The sequence below is a fragment of the Triticum dicoccoides genome, chromosome 5A (genome assembly GCF_002162155.2).
Source record: "Triticum dicoccoides isolate Atlit2015 ecotype Zavitan chromosome 5A, WEW_v2.0, whole genome shotgun sequence".
NCBI classification, from domain to species: Eukaryota; Viridiplantae; Streptophyta; class Magnoliopsida; order Poales; family Poaceae; genus Triticum; species Triticum dicoccoides.
In genome coordinates, this window is record NC_041388.1 from 569,523,404 (window position 1) to 569,541,656 (window position 18,253).

The 18,253-nt window shown below is 46.4% G+C and overlaps 1 protein-coding gene and 1 long non-coding RNA gene across 2 annotated transcripts; both read right to left on the reverse strand.

Annotated features, from left to right (window-relative positions):
* Window positions 1–518: 518 nt before the first annotated feature.
* On the reverse strand, window positions 519–6,927 carry LOC119302912. Its single transcript, XR_005147786.1, has 5 exons — window positions 6,764–6,927; window positions 5,308–5,355; window positions 5,099–5,219; window positions 4,732–4,918; window positions 519–1,764 (listed from the first exon to the last, which is right to left on the reverse strand). It is a non-coding gene; the product is annotated as an uncharacterized LOC119302912 (long non-coding RNA).
* On the reverse strand, window positions 2,532–4,532 carry LOC119302911 (noroxomaritidine synthase 1-like). Its single transcript, XM_037579962.1, has 2 exons — window positions 3,575–4,532; window positions 2,532–3,389 (listed from the first exon to the last, which is right to left on the reverse strand). Exons 1-2 carry the CDS (start codon window positions 4,489–4,491, stop codon window positions 2,687–2,689), a joined length of 1,620 nt encoding a protein of 539 aa, XP_037435859.1. The 5' UTR covers window positions 4,492–4,532; the 3' UTR covers window positions 2,532–2,686.
* Window positions 6,928–18,253: the final 11,326 nt, after the last annotated feature.

Below are 18,253 nucleotides of genomic sequence, written 5' to 3' on the forward strand. Positions count from 1 at the left end.
ATAACATGAATACTGTCGGCCAGAGTCTTCCTTCACATCTCCTGTAGAAAAAAACAGCGCGAGCTGTAGACATGAACCAAAAGCTGTTATGTATCCAAGCTCCACACAATTGTGCGGCAGCAGATCAGATCAGATCAGATCAGATCAGAGTGGAACGGTGAACTGGTAATACAGACACAAAGAAGAAAAAGCAATAGTTTTGCAGGTTATTCTTTTATTTTTTGCGGTGAGTTTAGCAGGTTATTCTCTGCCGTAGTAGTTCAAACTTCAAACAACACATCACCCAACAGACTGCCAGGCATCAAACTGGACTAGTGCTTTGCTCAGATAATTATTATTCAGCTGGAAGTATATCTTGACGCCGAGATGTATATGCGCGGGCAGCAGCAGCTTCATGAGGATGTGGATCTTGTTCGCTCTGAGATGTCGACTGACAGATCACAAATTCACATAGTTAATTTTTTTTGAAACGAGGCAAAAGACTTGCCATTTCATTGATAAGAGTAAGAATTGCCAGGTTAATTTGCGGAAAACCGGGCTAAAACCGGTACAACTCAGCCCAGAAAATGGACACCACCAGCCAACCTGGCCACATGCCAACAGATGGCCACACGCGCCAGCGAACGACAGCTTCGACTTTGACGACAATCTTTGCAAGGGAAATATGCAGGGCTTGCGCCGGCCAAGACCTCCGCGAACGACCGACGAGTGCCGTCACCACCTAGACACAATCCACCGCAGCTTCGACTCCACAACAATCAAGCAACCATGGAAGAGCCCGAGACATGACCCCAACTCATCTTGGCGCCATCATCATTGCCAAACAGACATTGACACCCCCTGGCCTCGACGAACCAGCCACCAACAACCATCGGTCTCCTAGTTGCAGTCCGCTTCAAGACGATGCCCCCAAGGAGGAGAAAGGCGCTAGGACGCCTCCATCACCCGATCCAGATGATCAGAGGTTTCCCTCCGGAGCCAAGGCCGCGGGGAGAGGGGTGACCACACCTCCACAATGATGATTTCAGGAAAGATCGCGACACCCACGGGCGCTACCGTCGCCGGTTCCGAAGAAGAGGAACAGCGACAAATGGAACACCACAATGTATGAACTACAAAAAGCTTCCAAAAATAAGCAAATGCAGAATAGAAAAACATCAATTTTCAAAAACGGCTTCGCGGTACTAGCCTGGGAAGTTGATGGAGCAGCGCCGGCATTTCCTTGTCCACTCGAAAGCTCTGTCATCTGCAGCCTCTCGGGCAAGGTTTCCATCCCCATGAGCGACAGGAGCCAAATAGGAGTATATGTGAGCAGCTCCCCTCCGTGGTGCCCAAACTCTTGCCGTGTAGGTACCCTCGACACCTACTGCTACTGGCCGAGGAGAAGCAGAACATATCCACCCACAGGCCTCAATCACCTTCCATGGATTGTCTTATCATCCTTAAGGATCTACTGTGGTGAGGAGATCTTCCGCACCAGACAGCACACCCACGGCCTTCACCAGAGGCATTGTGAACACACCGAACAGTGGTACATCGGCGATCTGCTGATGTGCCCATGTAATGTAGTAGAAGCAGAAATCCATGGTGGTGTGCCAGAGAAGAACACTCATCGAATGGCCTCCTTAAGCTGCAACCCAGATCTTGGTTGCACTTGTTCGTATGAAGCATCCACTGCCCCCCTGCGATCATTGAACTTCCAGTAACTGCCCGGGTCCTTGATTTGATCTTCCCACCCTTTCTTCACATACCTAAGAATCAGCTCTGTAATGGCAAAATATGAGTTGCAGGGCTTCATGGACCAAATTTGATCAACAAAGTTTTTGCAATTGAAGAAAATCAAGACGCATGTCTTCCGGTTGTGCCAATTATCGCGGGCAAAGAATCCCACCAGGTAAACAGACCAAATACGCTCTCAGTAGGCTTCCAGCATGGCCAGTCAATTCCAGCCAGAAGCTAGCGCACCCAACAGACCGGCAGTTGGCGAGGGAAGCTGGTATGGCCAAAAAAAACTACAGTACTAAAGACACTAAAGACAAGGCGCGGGCAATTGACTGATATAGCCAAAAAAATTAAAAACTCCTTACATATGCCACCAAAACATCCTTGTGCAATTGTTAATTGAATTTGGTGCTTGAGATTTGCAAATAGATTGATGATATAGATGGTAAAAGTATTTTCAGAGTAACAAATATATAATTAAAAGAAAAACTATAGTACTAAAAAATACATGGAGAGAGGCATACGCTGAAAAATATATGTCTGTGTGCCTGGCAAGAAAAACAAACAGTTCAGCTTGCTACAACAAATATTTTTTTCTCAATAAGGAGGCATCGTCTCGGCCTCTGCATCATACGATGCACACACCCATTCACTACCAAAAATATATGTACTGAATTCCTTAAATTTTCGGTCATTTACTTGGATAATCTTACATTATTATCATGATGTTCCGGTATTTTTTTTTCTACATGATTTCCGAGAACATTTGCACCATCCAAGCCATAGCTGATTTCTCAGGCAATTATTCATAAAAAAAATCCACCCGTTGCCGTGAATAAAGTTGTCCGACATGAAAGTGAAAATATGTATATGGACACACACGTACACCACACACGCATTCTAAGACAATTGTGGCACACATGCTGGGAAATCCCAAACCCTGGTCAACAAAAGAAAGTTTGTGTTACGCTTCTCGTTTCTTCAGCTTCATCATGAGCCCATTTTTCATCTGCAGTAAACAAGATAGCTTCGGTTGGATGCTCTGGCTCTCCACCAGCTCCAGGGCAAAGTTCCACACGACTGCGGCAATGATGGTCTTCATCTGCACAACTGCGATTTCCTTGCCTGGGCACATCCTTGGGCCCGAGTTGAAGGCCAGGAACTTGTTAGATGGCACGTACTTGATCTTGTTGCTATCCTCCAAGAGCCATCTGTTTGGGTTGAGGTCAAGGCAGTCTTTACCCCACAAGCTCTCCATTCTTCCCATGGAGTAGAGAGAGATGTAGATGGCATCACCGGCGTACACCTCATGTCCACTTGGCATGGTATCATCGGCAACCACCGTCTTGCGCTCCATATGCGCTGGTGGGTATAGCCTGAGAGTCTCATACAAGGTGGCTCTCAGATAGACCAGAGATTTGGTCTCCTCCGTCTCAAAGATGACCGTGGCACCCATGCCATGGGCTACTTTGTGCGCTGCAATAGGTGAGAGTTCATTACGGATGATTGACACGACATTAGGGTTCTGGGCGAGGCTGTAGAATATCCATGGCAGAGTTGTGCCGATTGTGTCCCTCCCAGCGAGCATGAAGCTAATGAGTGTCCCACAGAGCAAGTCATCGTCAGCGTAGTCTGGGTCATTGATGTAGAGAGATAAAGGGCCAGTTCTTTTGGGCAATTCTCCCAGAATTGACCCCCCTCCCCAGCTTCTCCCAGAATTGCCACTTAATATTTTTTTACAATTCCTAGCTAATTAGACCTTAACTAGCTAGGAATTGTAAAAAAATATTAAGTGGCAATTCTGGGAGAAGCTGGGGAGGGGGTCAATTCTGGGAGAATTGCCCAAAAGAACTGGCTGAAAATATCCCCCACAACCTCTTCATCCTCATATTGGCCTCCGTTGGTCTTCCCCCTCTCCATCGTATCCACGACAAACCTGCGGAGCACTCTGTTCGCTTCGTGGAGCCTTCTCTCGGGACCAATATTTAGCCACCTCAATGTCTTCCACAAAGAGGCCGGCATGGTGTGTCGGAGAAATCCCACCTCCATGACTGTGTCCATGGCAAGGGAGGCGTCAATCGGAGGCATGTCCAAGGACAGGAAGCCAGGGTCAACGCCAAAGACTGTCATGGCGGTGATGTCAAACATTAACCTCGCCATTACTTCTTGCATGTCGAATGAAGTGCTGGTGCTCGCCATGCGGGCAAGCAATGGGAGGAGGTGGTTCTTCACCTTGTCATGGCAATGAGCTGCCACACGGTCAGCAAACCGTGGGCTGCTGATCACGCCCACGAACTTCATGCGGCGCAAGCGCCACAGCTCGCCATCGATGGTGAAGAAGCCACCAGCCATGATGTCGAATATGGCGGCGAATTCGGCGCCCTTGGGGAAGTTGGAGTAGTTGGTTGTGAAGATGTGCTGGATGTTGGCAGGGTCGCAGGTAATGAAGAACCGCATCCCGGCCCCAGGCGGGCCGTCCCCATTGAAGTTGAGGCCTGATCCGGCGAGGAGCGCATAGCTGTACTCATGGAAGTTGTAGATGTTGGCCACGAGACCAGGGAGCATGCCTACTATTGGCCATTTTGTGGGGAGCACTGATGCTGGGTCATTTGATCTACTACGAGTACTAGACCACATGTACAAGTAAAGACCTAGGGGAACAAGTAGCACAAGTGCTGTGGAGATGAGTGACATTATTATCGCTAGTGCGGTTTGGGGAGGACTACTTGGATGTAAGGTGCAAATGCATGGACATGGCGATGGCTTCATTTATATATAGACAAGTTGTTCCCTCTGAGTCCATTGGTACCATACTAGCAGCAGCCACTACACACAAGTTTTTTTTGCGGGTCAGTACACATACGTTTTGGTGCACGATATAGCATGCGTTCTGTGCACGAATATCATGCGTTCTGTATCGTCATGAAATAGTATAAAACTTGTAAGTATATACCTCAATTAATCGATGCAATATGAACAAGGTATTTAAAATCGTCATGCGTATGGTACCTCCATTATTTTCGGGCTGCTGCTGCACTGGAGTAGTGGACAACAACGTATGAACGTTGCTGCTGGAACAGACGACAGACCACGGCATGCTCATTGTGTTCAGGAGACTCGTGCACTGCACGGGCATCCAGCTCAACTCTGAAGCGGAAAAACCATGGCCATCCCTGGCCTGTGATTGAGGGCCGACCTGACATATATGTATGAAACCTGATAGCATTATTTGTATTTCATTTTCACCAGATAATACTAGGTTGAATGAATGAATAAAGCCGACGGTTCCACTAAAATGCAGACAAAAACAAAGCTAGCATCGTTTCCTTTGCAAAAAACTCAAAACTAAAAATAGATGTTGGTCCAATCGACTAACCAGATGCAGAATCCCAACTTCAACCCCAGGTTCCAGCAGAGGAAGCAAAGTAATGATTTGAATCAAGTAGGTAGCTACATCCATCCTGCTAGATCGAGGAGCAGATCCAGCCATCTGTAAACTGAAAATATACAAGCAAAATTTGTGTTCAGGCTATCTTTTAAGATCCAACAGATGCACAAAATGCATGTACACACCTGAGAACTTACCATAGGCCAGGATATACGCTAGCCTGCAAGTCACCACCAATTATGCATCTATTACAGTTTACAGAAGAAGAAGAAAAAAATCATGGTCAGTAGGTGACTGTCAACAGTTCTGCGCAAAAGCTCAGCACAACTATCTGATGCAGAGAATCCCCAAACTTGGCATCACTGAACACTCTGTTTTCAGTTAGAGCGACATTGCAATAGTAGTTACAGACATTCTTATATTTGGGTAGTAATATATTAACAGGGCAATCAAATGCCCCACACCATCCTTACACACATTGTAACAAGAAATGTATCCCCACAAAAGAGGAACAAAATAGAAAAGTACAGACATTGCGTGGCTCTCATGTCTCAAGCTTATTCAGACTTACAGACACTAGGAAACATACATACATCACAGTGAAACATAATGGCAAATCTTCCACAGATAAAGCAAATAAGCACCGATTAAGATGGAATACGGGGGAGAAATCGACTCCATATGTAAGCATCGTTTGTCAAACAATGTCTTCTCCCGTGGTGGTGCTGACCTGGGAAGTCAATGGAGCAGAGCAGGCATTTCCTTATCCGCTTGGAAGCTCCGTCCTCAGCAGTCTCTCTGGCAAGGTCTCCATCCCCATGTTGGACAGAAGGAGCCAGACATAGGTCAGTAACTCCCCACAGGTCTTAACTTGATTTGCATCGAATGACCTAGTTGCATCGAATATGGTTCATGTACCTAGGCAGCAACGCTCTAGCCGTATTTACAGAAGCACGTCTTAATTTGATTTGCATCGAATGACCTAGTTGTCTATGTTGTTTACATGTGCATATATACCGATTGAAAGTAGACCCGCTGGGCAGGACTTGGTCAGATTTTACATGCTTTGGACAAAAACACAGCTGGACTGTTGCTTAAACTCTTATGTGAATCCCATTCCCATAGTATGTTGAAGGTAAGCAAGGGTGGATGCAGCTCTTACTAGTTACCACCCTACCTCTTCTCTTCTTCTTCTTCTTCTTCTTCTTCTTCTTCTTCTTGGATCACAATCCATACCCCAAAACACAACTTGGTCAGCTTTAATTCAACAGAAAATGCCAAGGAAAAGGATCACAATCCAATCTACTCCAGCCATCCCTACCATGGGAATGCACCGTCATCCAGCGTCCACTACGCCTACCAGTCGGGATCAGCATGGCAATGCTGACGCGCTAAACTCGGCATGACTCGCTTACACATGCATACGGTGAGCTCACACACACTAACTTGATTTTGTGTGTAAAAAGTAACACTAAAACAAAGGGCAGGTTTGGGTAACAATGTTTGCATTGAGGGAGCACGCAGGGGAGCCGAGCAAGCGTGAGGGGGCGTCCACGCTCGGTCATTCAATGGTCACTAGGTTGCTACTCCAGCTAGAAACGGATGGGAATAAACACAAGCACCTGGCGTGCAAGCAGGCGGGCAGAAGCTGACCTGGTGGCACTTCCAGTGGACGGAGGAGAGGTCGCCAGCCATGCCGTGGGCGTAGTTTACCCGGTCATATGTTAATGAGGCCAGCTCCACGGTACCACAAGCCGCCGTCGCCGTCGCCGCCGCCTTGAGTTTCGCGCCATCCGGCTGGCGCGCCGGGGCGTCCGGTTCTGCTGTTCGGGTGTTTGACTCGTCAGGAACAGCAGGGGGGAAGAGAGAGGGTTGTTGGGCTGATTGACTCATCAGTTCATTGGGCTACTCCGGTAATGTGGCTGGTGTAGATGGATGGGCCTGCAGGCCGCCTTTGACGGCCCACTGAGCTGCTCGTCAAAGGTGTGAGAAACATGCAGGGGCGTTTTGGAGCTCGGCCTCCATGAATGGCCGGATTTTTTAAAAAATTCAAAATTTGCACTTTTCAGTTTTAAAAAAATCTGAAAAAAAATCATACAAGTAAACAAGCATGTTATGTGTATGTATGTAAAATTTTAGGATGAAATACCGTAAAATGCGATCTGTGCAAAAATAAATAAATTCATGGACTTTGAGAATGAATAGTGCATCTACTAAAAAGCCTCAGATTTGTTCTTTTTGTGTAGCACTCATTTTAAGGTGTTTCGTCCTGAAAATTTACACACATATGCTTTATGTCTCTAAGTATGTGTGTATTGTTTTTTAAAAAAATTTGAAATGTGAAAATTTGAATTTTGATCAAGTCAAACTCGGGCTCCATGGAGCCCGAGCTCTAAAGAGCATTTTCGCATTGCTGTCCTTTTTATTAAGGCGAAGAACAAAAACGCTAGAGAACCACATCGACAAACACCACGTGCAAACATGACATATCTTCCAAATATAAGCAAAAGCAAACAACAACTAACGTTGAAACAGAAAACACAGGAAACACAACGTCAAACATGACAGATCCACCATTGAAGCACCATCACCATTGCTACTTACAGGACCACCATTGCTGTTGCGAGCACCCCCAATCCCGCCGCTGTGTTGCAAGCTAGCACGACCAGAGCCGTCGCTATGAAACCATGGCGATGCTGCAAGGGGGTGCCACCGCGAGAGGTCGCTAGTGTGCTGCCAACCGCGTGGCACTACAGCGAGTGGCGATGAGGATGTCGCCGGTGGAGGGCTCGCGGTAGAGTCATTGTTGTGAAAGCGGAGGCGATGCTGGGACTTGCGGTGATGCAGATCGTGGAGCCATACCAATCTCCGAGTCAGGGGTGCGTGCTGAATAATTGTTGGTGTTGCAGGCTGTGCGTTGACTGGTTCAGGCAGGAGACGAGTGCAACAACGGTTCCACCGATGTTGTAGGACGGTTCGCCAATGCTACAAGGACTAGCCAGTGCAGGGGAGCCCGACCGCCGGTGCTCAGTGTTGCATGTCTATGATGTTGCAACCGGTGCTGCTGCGAGTGGTGTGTGGTGGTCGACATCCGTTGCAAGTGGTGCTACAAGACATGCCGTGGGGACGACGAAAAAGTGTTGCTAGCTAGCGTTGTTGTGAATCGTCGCCGGGGACTCACGGAGGTGCTGAGGGGTGCTTTGCAACATGGATCATGTTGCAATGAGGTTTGCAACATGGGTCGTGTTGAAATAGGATTTCCAATACAAGTTGTGTTGCAACGAGAGATGGACAGAGGTAGGGACGATCGCACGGTGGGCATCACACGCATCGAACGGCTCGCGACCCAGTCGATGTTTTCCAAAGATCAGCCGACCGACGCATACCGTGGGGCCTTAAAGAAAATCGCTCGCGATAAAGGTGTGCCATGCATGTTGAACAATCTGTATTAGTCCCATGTACTGCATCAATCACCACTAAATCTAGCCTCTGTCGTTCTAGGGACTGGTGTTAGCTGACACCAGTCACATTTTGCAAATCCTTCACCAAATAAGTGCTAACTACTATTACAGTATACATAGGCTGACCCCACTGCAACAAAGGCTAACACCATAGACATTTGTATCTAGCTTCGTCCTGTCCGTTCCGTTCCCGTGTACCCGGTCCGGTAGATCAAATACTCACATAGTATATCATCTCCAACATTGGCAACATCGAATGCTCCGTTCTGCATGGGATAGAAGAGCAGGGGTAGGACCAAGATTAAAGAAGAAAAGCATAGTGTTAATCGACAAGATAATCGCTTGAGATTGGTCATTGGGTACTAGTAACGCGTTACATCACCATGCTAATCAAACATTCACATGACTGTCTCACAACCCCACTCTTAAAAACATACATGGTGGTCTAGTGGTAGTAACTATAATAGTAAGAAGCATGCAGACATTGCATGCCTTTTTATTCAGACAAGAACAATGAACAACAACACTAGAGAACCACATCGACAAACAACACATACAAACAAGACATAACTTCCACAGATAAGCAAGCAAACAACAACTGAGGTAGAAACTGAAAACACGGGAGAAATGGCATGCATACATCAGCATCATCCGTCAAACACAATGGAAGAGATCCCCAACCTAGAGAGTGCAAGACAATCCTTCTGCTAGTAGTGAGTGTCGGTGTCAAAACCGGCGGATCTCGGGTAGGGGGTCCCGAACTGTGCGTCTAGGATCGATGGTAATAGGAGGCAGGGGACACGATGTTTACCCAGGTTCGGGCCCTCTTGATGGAGGTAATACCCCATGTCCTGCTTGATTGATATTGATGATATGAGTATTACAAGAGTTGATCTACCACGAGATCGTAGAGGCTAAAACCCTAGAAGCTGGCCTATGGTATGATTGTTGTATATCTTCTATCGACTAGCCTGGCCTCGGTTTATATAATGCACCAGAGGCCTAGGATAACAAGAGTCCTAGCCGAATACGCCGGTGGGGGAGGAGTCCTTGTCTTGTGGAATCTTCCTTGTATGCGGCAGCTGTCCGAACTGGCCCATGAGTATACGGCCATGGGGTCCTCGGCCCAATCTAACTGACCGGGAGACGACGTGGTGAGTACCCCCTAGTCCAGGACACCGTCAGTAGCCCACTGAACCGGTCTTCAAGTTGGGGACACTCCTCGATTCTTCCGAACTGTTCTTCATCTTCGGTTGTCGGTCTTGAAAACTGGTTCAACAAATCTTCTCATCTTCGATCTTGAGGATCGCCGAAATGCATTCGACGAGTTTACACGTCGGGTATCCGAGGAGCCCCTTTAAGTTTCCGACCTTTATCAATGCCTTGTTATTTTTATGCCACACCTCGGGTTCGAAGTTGTTCCCAGGAGGCAGTGTCCTCTTGCGTCCGAGCTCTAATGCCGGACTGCATTTGAGGTATCTTTTGTAGCCGAGCACCAATGCTGGACCGCTTCCGAGCTCCAACGCCGGAATGTATCCGAGCTCCAACGCCGGACTATGTCCAAGCTCCAACGCCGAACTGTATCCGAGCTCCAACGCCGAACTATGTCCAAGCTCCAACGCCGGACTATGTCCAAGCTCCAACGTCGGACTGTATCCGAGCTCCAATGTCGGACTGTATCCGAGGTGTCATAAATCACCTTGGTACAAAAAAGTTGAAGGAGTTTAGCCGAGCTTAATGCCAGAAATGCCCTCTATGGAACCAGCCACTAGCGCCCGAGCTTTATGCCGGACTACTTCCGAGGTGGTGCACCACCCCGACTGTGGGCTGATTTTTGTCAATATTTTTTATTGGTGCAATTTATTCTCTGCCGAGATATATAGCCAGTAGCCCTCAAGGTGTGTATCGGTCTAAAACCCAAGATGCACCTGAAGGATGACATAAGACCGCTGATCCCAGTAGCCGCTGAGACTCAGGTTGATTTGCAAAATTGGTCTGAGGATCAACTCCTAGCTCGGCAGAATACTTCGGGACACAAAAAGCGGTGTGCAAGGTCCTTGAGACTCAGTTTGGGTGCGGCCGACCAACCTGAGGATCATAATCTCCTCGTAAACTATATTGCACTTAAATTTTCTACACCGGATTGCCAACGCAGTAGCCCCCGAGACACTGGTCGGGTGGCAACACCAGATCAGAGGATTGATGGGCCCCTTAATATTTATAAATAATGAGCAGGAAGCCCAGTAGCCCCCGAGCCTTAATGTGGGCACGGGTGGCCGAATTAAGGATCGATATCCATAGTAAAATCACAAATTATGTGTAATCACTCTATGTATCCAAGTACTTTACGTCATTAATGCTCGGATCCGCATTGTACAAAACTTTGTTGACCGACTATCGGCTTCCACCTCCTCGGCCAGTAGCCGAGAAGTGTTTGTCCTACTTTATAAAGCCTTTATGAGGGCAAAGATTTACGACAAACAAGGCAATCTGGCCATACGGTTTTATAAACAAAGGTTCGCAGAGAGATATGTTATATTACTGTTTAACATAAGAAATGTCTTCCAAAGAAAATAGTCCCGCTATCGGTTCCTTTCTTTGGGTTGTCATGCTAAGCATGATCATGAAACCTCAACTCTAATGTAAGAGCAAAATATCGAGGATTTAGTTTGGGAGGCCAGTTACTAGCCCCCTGTAGTGTTCGGTGACAGTCGAGGTCAAGCCGTAAATACTTCGGCCAATGTTATGAATGGCCCATCATTTAACATAGTCATCGGATCGCTGACCAGTTTACGCTTATTGTGACAGTCAGTTTTCGGCTTTCTCCACTGAGGTGCTTAACCCTGTGAGCTGGAAGCACAATCGCAGTGGTTCTCCCTTTGCACACCTAGCCGAACAAAGCGGAACGTAGGAGGCAAACGCAGGAGCCGGGAAACCCAACTATTGACCGAAGACACAATTCGAAACCGATGCATATTTAGTAATATCCGAGAATGTTTTTGCCGAATCTCTAAAGGTGTTCGGCGTTGCACTGTGAGACTTGTGCTGAAAACACACAAATAGTTTAAAAGTGCCAGAAGCTTGGAAAACCAAAAAAGTCAGTAAAAACTTGACGTCCGAACAAAATCAAGTGTTCGGTGCCAATCCGAAAATTGGTCTTACTTTTGTGCTTATGTCGTGCATTAATATGACACATTCGATCTCAAGACTTCAAGCGGGCCAGCCTACGGCTGCAGCCTCCTATCCCGAAGGCGGAGTGTTGCTCGTTAGACCAGCTTAGCAAACTAAACTCTAGCGGCTTTGAGAGAGAAATTAGGCTCTCGGCTAGTGACCACACACTCGTGCCGAAAAAACAAGTGATAAATAATAATAATAATAAAAACTTTGCAACAACTAAGAATAATAACACTTATTATAAAACGGCTCATATAAATTTAAGAGCCCCCAAGTGACTTGGGTAAAAGAATTTTATGTATAATGAATGTATGTACCAAAGTACTTATATCATATATGTGTTCACCCGAACTTTATACGTGTCTTAACCGACCGTCGGCTTCTCCCTCTTCGGTCAAGGGCCAAAGAGTGTTATGTACTCCACCTGTCGAGAATATCAACGGTGTTTCCGATAACCAGGCAATCAGGCCATAAGGCTGTAACAGACAAAGCGCGCTCAGGGAACTTATGCTATATTACTGACGAAGTGTAAGAAGCATCTTCGAAGAAAATAGTACCCCCACCGATACCTTTCTTCGGTGCTCATTGTTACTATGAGACTTGTGCAATAGATTTTTTGTACTCATGAGTTCCGTTGTGTGTCGACCATAATTGAAAACAATAAGAGCGCTAGCTTTCGGCTTCACCCAGTCTGAGGTCCGGCTCGGATGACCCGATTGTGACAATCGCAGAGGTGCTCCCTTTACTCCCTAGCCGAACAATCGGGAATGTAGGGGTAAACACAGGAGCGAGGCAACCCAACTTGCAAATCTCTTAAGTCAATATGGTGCATATTGTGGCGTAATACACGAACAAGGAACGAAGCCGTACAAGTATAATCATATGCAAGAGGGAAAGCTCCATGAAGGAAGCCCCCAAGTAAATGAGGTATTTGAATATGCGAGTCACAAACAAAGTTATGACAAGGAACTTCATCCCAAACAACTTTGTGCCGAAAAGTATAATGCTTGGTCGAACCGAACAAAATTTAAAACTAAAAGTTTTTGAGCATGAAAGCGACTTAGCTGGTTAATGTGCTCGATGTTGATGACGCAGGCTGAGATTGTGGCGGGACGAGATCCCAGCCCCCAAGCCGGTCCCGAGATGTCCGATTAGAGAACTCGGCTTGATGAAGTGGTGACACAACATAGTCGATGGGCGAGGTGAAAACCCCAGCCCAACCACGGTGACAGAGCAGGCCGATAGTGTGACGCTGAAGCCCCCAGCGTGTGTTAATGAAGTGATGACGAAGCCCCCGATCAGCCGAGGTGACGTGGTACATCGGTACGCCGAGGTGACAGCGCTGCCCGGATTATCTACCTGTGCACAAAAAATAGTGCAAGCCAGAGATAATAGGAATAATAAAAAAATTGTTGCATAATCAATAATTTATGCAAAGTGAGTAATAAAAGAAATATGGCATGTGCGCCGAACACTCGATGAGGTAGAGCTCTCTTGGCGATGCCGAAGTCCCCGAGGCAACCGAACACGTCAGTATGGCAACACGACCAACAAGGTGATCGCGTGAGCCGATTTACGCCGATTAGGACGACGGCGTCGGCTTGCCGAAGAGACCACGTGACGCAGTCAAAGTCGATCACCTACACACATAAAATAGTGCGGTCCAAAAAGGATAATTGCTTTTTGCAAAAATAATTTACTGAAAGAGATGTGGCCTGGCGCCGAAGTCATGTCGATGCAGGGCGTCTGCGTGACGCGGTGAAGGCATGGCCAAGCCCGAATTCACAGGCCGGTCTGAGTTCCAGATGCGGCATGCGCCGAACTGTATATGGAAACTGACCAAACCGCTATGCCACCGTTGTTAATGCGGCCACCATTTGATAGACCTGTGTATAGATGATGAAACAAACTGGAGTAATAATTCCTTGGGAAAAATAAACCTAGGCAAGAAAAAAAACTAGGATTAATAACACCTGATTTGTCTGTTGTAGCAATCTGAAGAAAAGTTACTCCCAGACATGGGACTCGATCCGAACACCCATTGCCTGATGGGTGATGAAGCGGTGGCATGGCGATGCTGTCAAAGGTTGGCTCGCCGAGGAAAAGCCCGTGGTCCAGCTAATGTGATGAAGCTGGTCGCCTGGTGACGCCGAAGTCTCCGAAGTAAGTTGTTGAAGAGATGGTGAAGCCCTCGGTCTAGCCGAGGAGACGGAGCAGGTCGGTAAGGAGACGTTGTAGCTGCCGTGTCAGTCGAGGTGTTGAAGCAGTTCGGCGTGATGGACATCGGCTTGAAGAAGCAATAGTGCGGCCATGCCAACGCAGGTCATAACTTGTGACGTGGTCAATGCCAGTTTGATGAAGTGACCATACGGCGATGCCTGTGTTCCCACTCCGTGTATTCCATGGGGCGGCGATGTTGGTGATTATTTATCCTTGGTGATGCTGAACTCCTGTTTGGCTCGCCGAGATGATGATCCGAAGAAGTTGAGCTCGGCTCAACAAAGTGACGACGTGTCTAGTGCAGGTCGGTAGCCATGGAGCAATATTGCCGGACTGGTTTGACACTAGCATGATGGTGGAGATCATGTTCAAAAGATTTTAAAGTTAGTGGGATGTGTTCGGGAACAAAACACAATACCCAATACAAAATTTCCTTCAAAAAGGATGTCCGAAATCCCGTTCATAAAAAAGACGAACTCGGGTCGGATTCATTTTCGCGTGAAAACAGATCTGAAAAGTGATGCACTAATCGGAAGGTTCCTGAAGTTTGGACGGTCGGATCGAGCTGAAATTTGGAGGGGTGGTAGATATGGGAATTCCGCAGTAGATGAATGGTTGGATCTTCCGAAGGACCTCCGAGCTGGGCTCTGGAGACTACGCCCTAAACTCGTCCAGATTCCTGTCCAGATTTGACAGGGCTCCGATATATTGTAGATTGTCGGTGATTCCTCCATCGGAACTCGACGAAATTTTGCATGGCTGTTGTAGACGTAATTCCGCACTATTCCATCGAAGCAATCGTCAAACCGACGCTCGAGGAGGTGGTGACGGCGAATACAAGTTCGCTGTCCATAAAAACAGCACGGCCGCGCGAGGGCAATGTTGACGTTGAGCCCTCGAGCTCCATGGATGACTCCTCTATGATCATGATAGAGATCGGAGTTGATGTTGAAGAAGGCCTCGTCCGAACATGACGATCGGAGATGGAGCACGGTCCTCGGTCGAGCCAAGGTGACCAGTCGAGCCGATGACGAAGATGCCGGCGTCGCATTTGACCTACGGGCGAGCCATTGATCCTTTTGCCGATCACACAGCGGAACTCCCAATGAAAGCACCAATGTCGGTGTCAAAACCGGCAGATCTCGGGTAGGGGGTCCTGAACTGTGCATCTAGGATCGATGGTAACAGGAGGCAGGGGACACGATGTTTACCCAGGTTCGGGCCCTCTTGATGGAGGTAATACCCTATGTCCTGCTTGATTAATATTGATGATATGAGTATTACAAGAGTTGATCTACCACGAGATCGTAGAGGCTAAAACCCTAGAAGCTAGCCTATGGTATGATTGTTGTATATCTTCTATCGACTAGCCTGGCCTCGGTTTATATAATGCACCAGAGGCCTAGGATAACAAGAGTCCTAGCTGAATACGCCGGTGAGGGAGGAGTCCTTGTCTTGACCACCAAGTCTTGTGGAATCTTCCTTGTATGCGGCAGCTGTCTGAACTGGCCCATGAGTATACGGCCATGGGGGTCCTTGGCCCAATCTAACCGACCGGGAGACAACGTGGTGAGTACCCCCTAGTCCAGGACACCGTCAGTGAGCATCAAGTATTAGTGGATGCATGCGTCACACTAATTAGACTTGAGTCACGTGACACATGTGACTAGGATGCCTTGGGTGACAGCCCCGATGCTTGTTGGTGTGAAAAACAGGCAAAACAGACAAAGGAAAACAAAGAAACTAGCCTAAAACCGAGCCTCAAAAGGGAAGAATTGGTGAAACCTGCTTAAATCCTACCTTGTACCAGCCGGATCGAGGATTTCCGAGATGGTAGTAGCTTGTTTAACTAGCAAAGGCAGGATGGTTGGCACCCTTGTTAGTGTTTTTTGGGGCACAAGTGAAGTTTTATTTGTATTTAATACCTTGGTTTTTCACTAAGGGGAAAGCTTACTGCTTGCCGCAAACTCCTGCACTTTTGCGAGCCAAACTAGTTGCTAGGCTATAACCTAGTAATTATCAAGCAACAACTGATACGTCTCCAACGTATCTATAATTTTTGATTGTTCCATGCTATTATATTATCTGTTTTGGATGTTTTATATGCATTTATATGCTATTTTATATTATTTTTGGGACTAACTTATTAACCTCGTGCCCGGTGCCAGTTTATGTTTTTCCTTGTTTTTGACTTTTACAGAAAAGGAATACCATACGGAGTCCAAATGGAATAAAACTTTACGGTGATTTTTCTTGGACCAGAAGAAACCCACAAGACTAGGAGAGGAGGCCAGAAGACCTACGAGGCGGCCACAAGCCGTGGGGGCGTGCCCCTAGGGCTTGTGGGCCCCTCGTAGCCCTTCCAACCCTAATCTTCGCACTATAAATCCTCAAATATTCCCCCTATGCCAGAGGGCACACAAAAAATACTTTTCCGCCGCTGCAAGCTTCTATTCCCGTGAGATCCCATCTTGGGGCCTTTTCCGGCACTCCGCCGGAGGGGGATTCGATCACGGAGGGCCTCTACACCAACCTTGCTGCCCTTCCGATGAAGCGTGAGTAGTTTACCATAGACCTACGGGTCCATAGCTAGTAGCTAGATGCCTTATTCTCTCTCTTTGATCTTCAATACAATGTTCTCCTTGATGTTCTTGGAGATCTATTCGATGTAATCTTCTTTGCGGTGCGTTTGTTGAGATCCGATGAATTATGGATTTATGATCAGATTATCTATGCATATTATTTGAGTCTTCTCTGAACTCTTTTATGCATGATTGAGATAGCTTTTTATTTCTCTCCGATCTATTGATTTGGTTTGGCCAACTAGATTGGTTTTCTTGCAATGGGAGAGGTGCTTTGTGATGGGATCAATCTTGCAGTATCCTCACCCAATGACAGAAGGGGCAGCAAGGCACGTATTGTATTGTTGCCATTAAGGATAAAAAGATGGGGTTTATATAATATTTCTTGAGTTTATCCCTCTACATCATGCCATCTTGCTTAAGGCGTTACTCTGTTCTTATGAACTTAATACTCTAGATGCAGGCAGGAGTCGGTCGATGTGTGGAGTAATAGTAGTAGATGCAGGCAGGAGTCGGTCTATTTGTCACGGACGTGATGCCTATATTCATGATCATTGCCTTAGATATCTTCATAATTATGCGTTTTCTATCAATTGCTCAACAGTAATTTGTTTACCCACCGTATGCTTTATTCAAGAGAGAAGCCTCCAGTGGAACATATGGCCCCCGAGTCTATTTTCCATCATATATTTTCATATCTATAAACCAAAAAACCCAAAAATACCTTGCTGCAATTTATTTATATTTACTTTATTTTGTATTTTATTTATCTTTTATACCTATCTCTATTAGATCTCACTCTTGTTCATGACCGTGAAGGGATTGACAACCCCTTTTTCGCATTGTGTGCAAGTGTTTGTTAGTTTGTGCAGGTGCATATACTAGAGACTTGCTTGTGCCTCCTACTGGATTGATACCTTGGTTCTTAACCGAGGGAAATACTTATCTCTACTTTGCTGCATCACCCTTTCCTCTTCAAGAGAAAAATTAACGCAAGCTCAAGAAGTAGCAACAACATGCACGACAAGGACTGTATCAAAGATATAGCCCTTATATAGTTTAATATAATGCAGATGGTTTTGGAGTATTTAGTCTGCCCTTGCCGCTCCTATTGTCATCAACTTGACAATAGTTCTAAGGTATGTGATCAGATTACATTTAGTTTGCCGTTATCTTCTTATATGGGCATCCTAGATGTTGTTGTTTATCATTGTTTATAATGAATAGGTATGCCCATGGTTTGAAAGGGCTTTATTGTTTCAATATGTGCCAAGTTATTTGTGGGTTACCGAAGCTTATCTTGTTCCCCAATGGATCTAGATATTAAATATTCTAAACTTCTTTTTGTCAGCAGAGAAGTGAACAAAGAAAAGAAGACTTGTTCCTAAATAGTAGTGGCATTTACTATGTAGATGATTCTGACAACTCCCCAAACAAGTCACCATTATCAATCACTGGGTAGGTTATTGAAGATATGGCTGGAGACCGTGCGGAGCACAAATGACACGCTCAAGAAGATGCAACAGAGCAACATGATGAATGCTCCTGTGTTTTGTCATTGGAATCTTTGCTCGAATTTCTCGGCCATTCAATCTAGTTTGTTGTTATAGTACAATGATTTTGTATTTTTGTTGCGGTGCAATCATCGTTGATTTTATAAAGACGGGAGCTTTCTGTTAAGCTAATTCAATTTGCCATGAACCACG

Bases quoted from the DNA above. Each gene is read 5' to 3' on its own strand.
- LOC119302911 (XM_037579962.1), bottom strand. From the start codon at position 4,491: ATGAAGCCATCGCCATGTCCATGCATTTGCACCTTACATCCAAGTAGT. The intron at 3,390-3,574 runs GTTCTTTTGGGC...ATTGCCCAAAAG, and splicing joins GTGGGGGATATTTTCAGCCA to AACTGGCCCTTTATCTCTCT.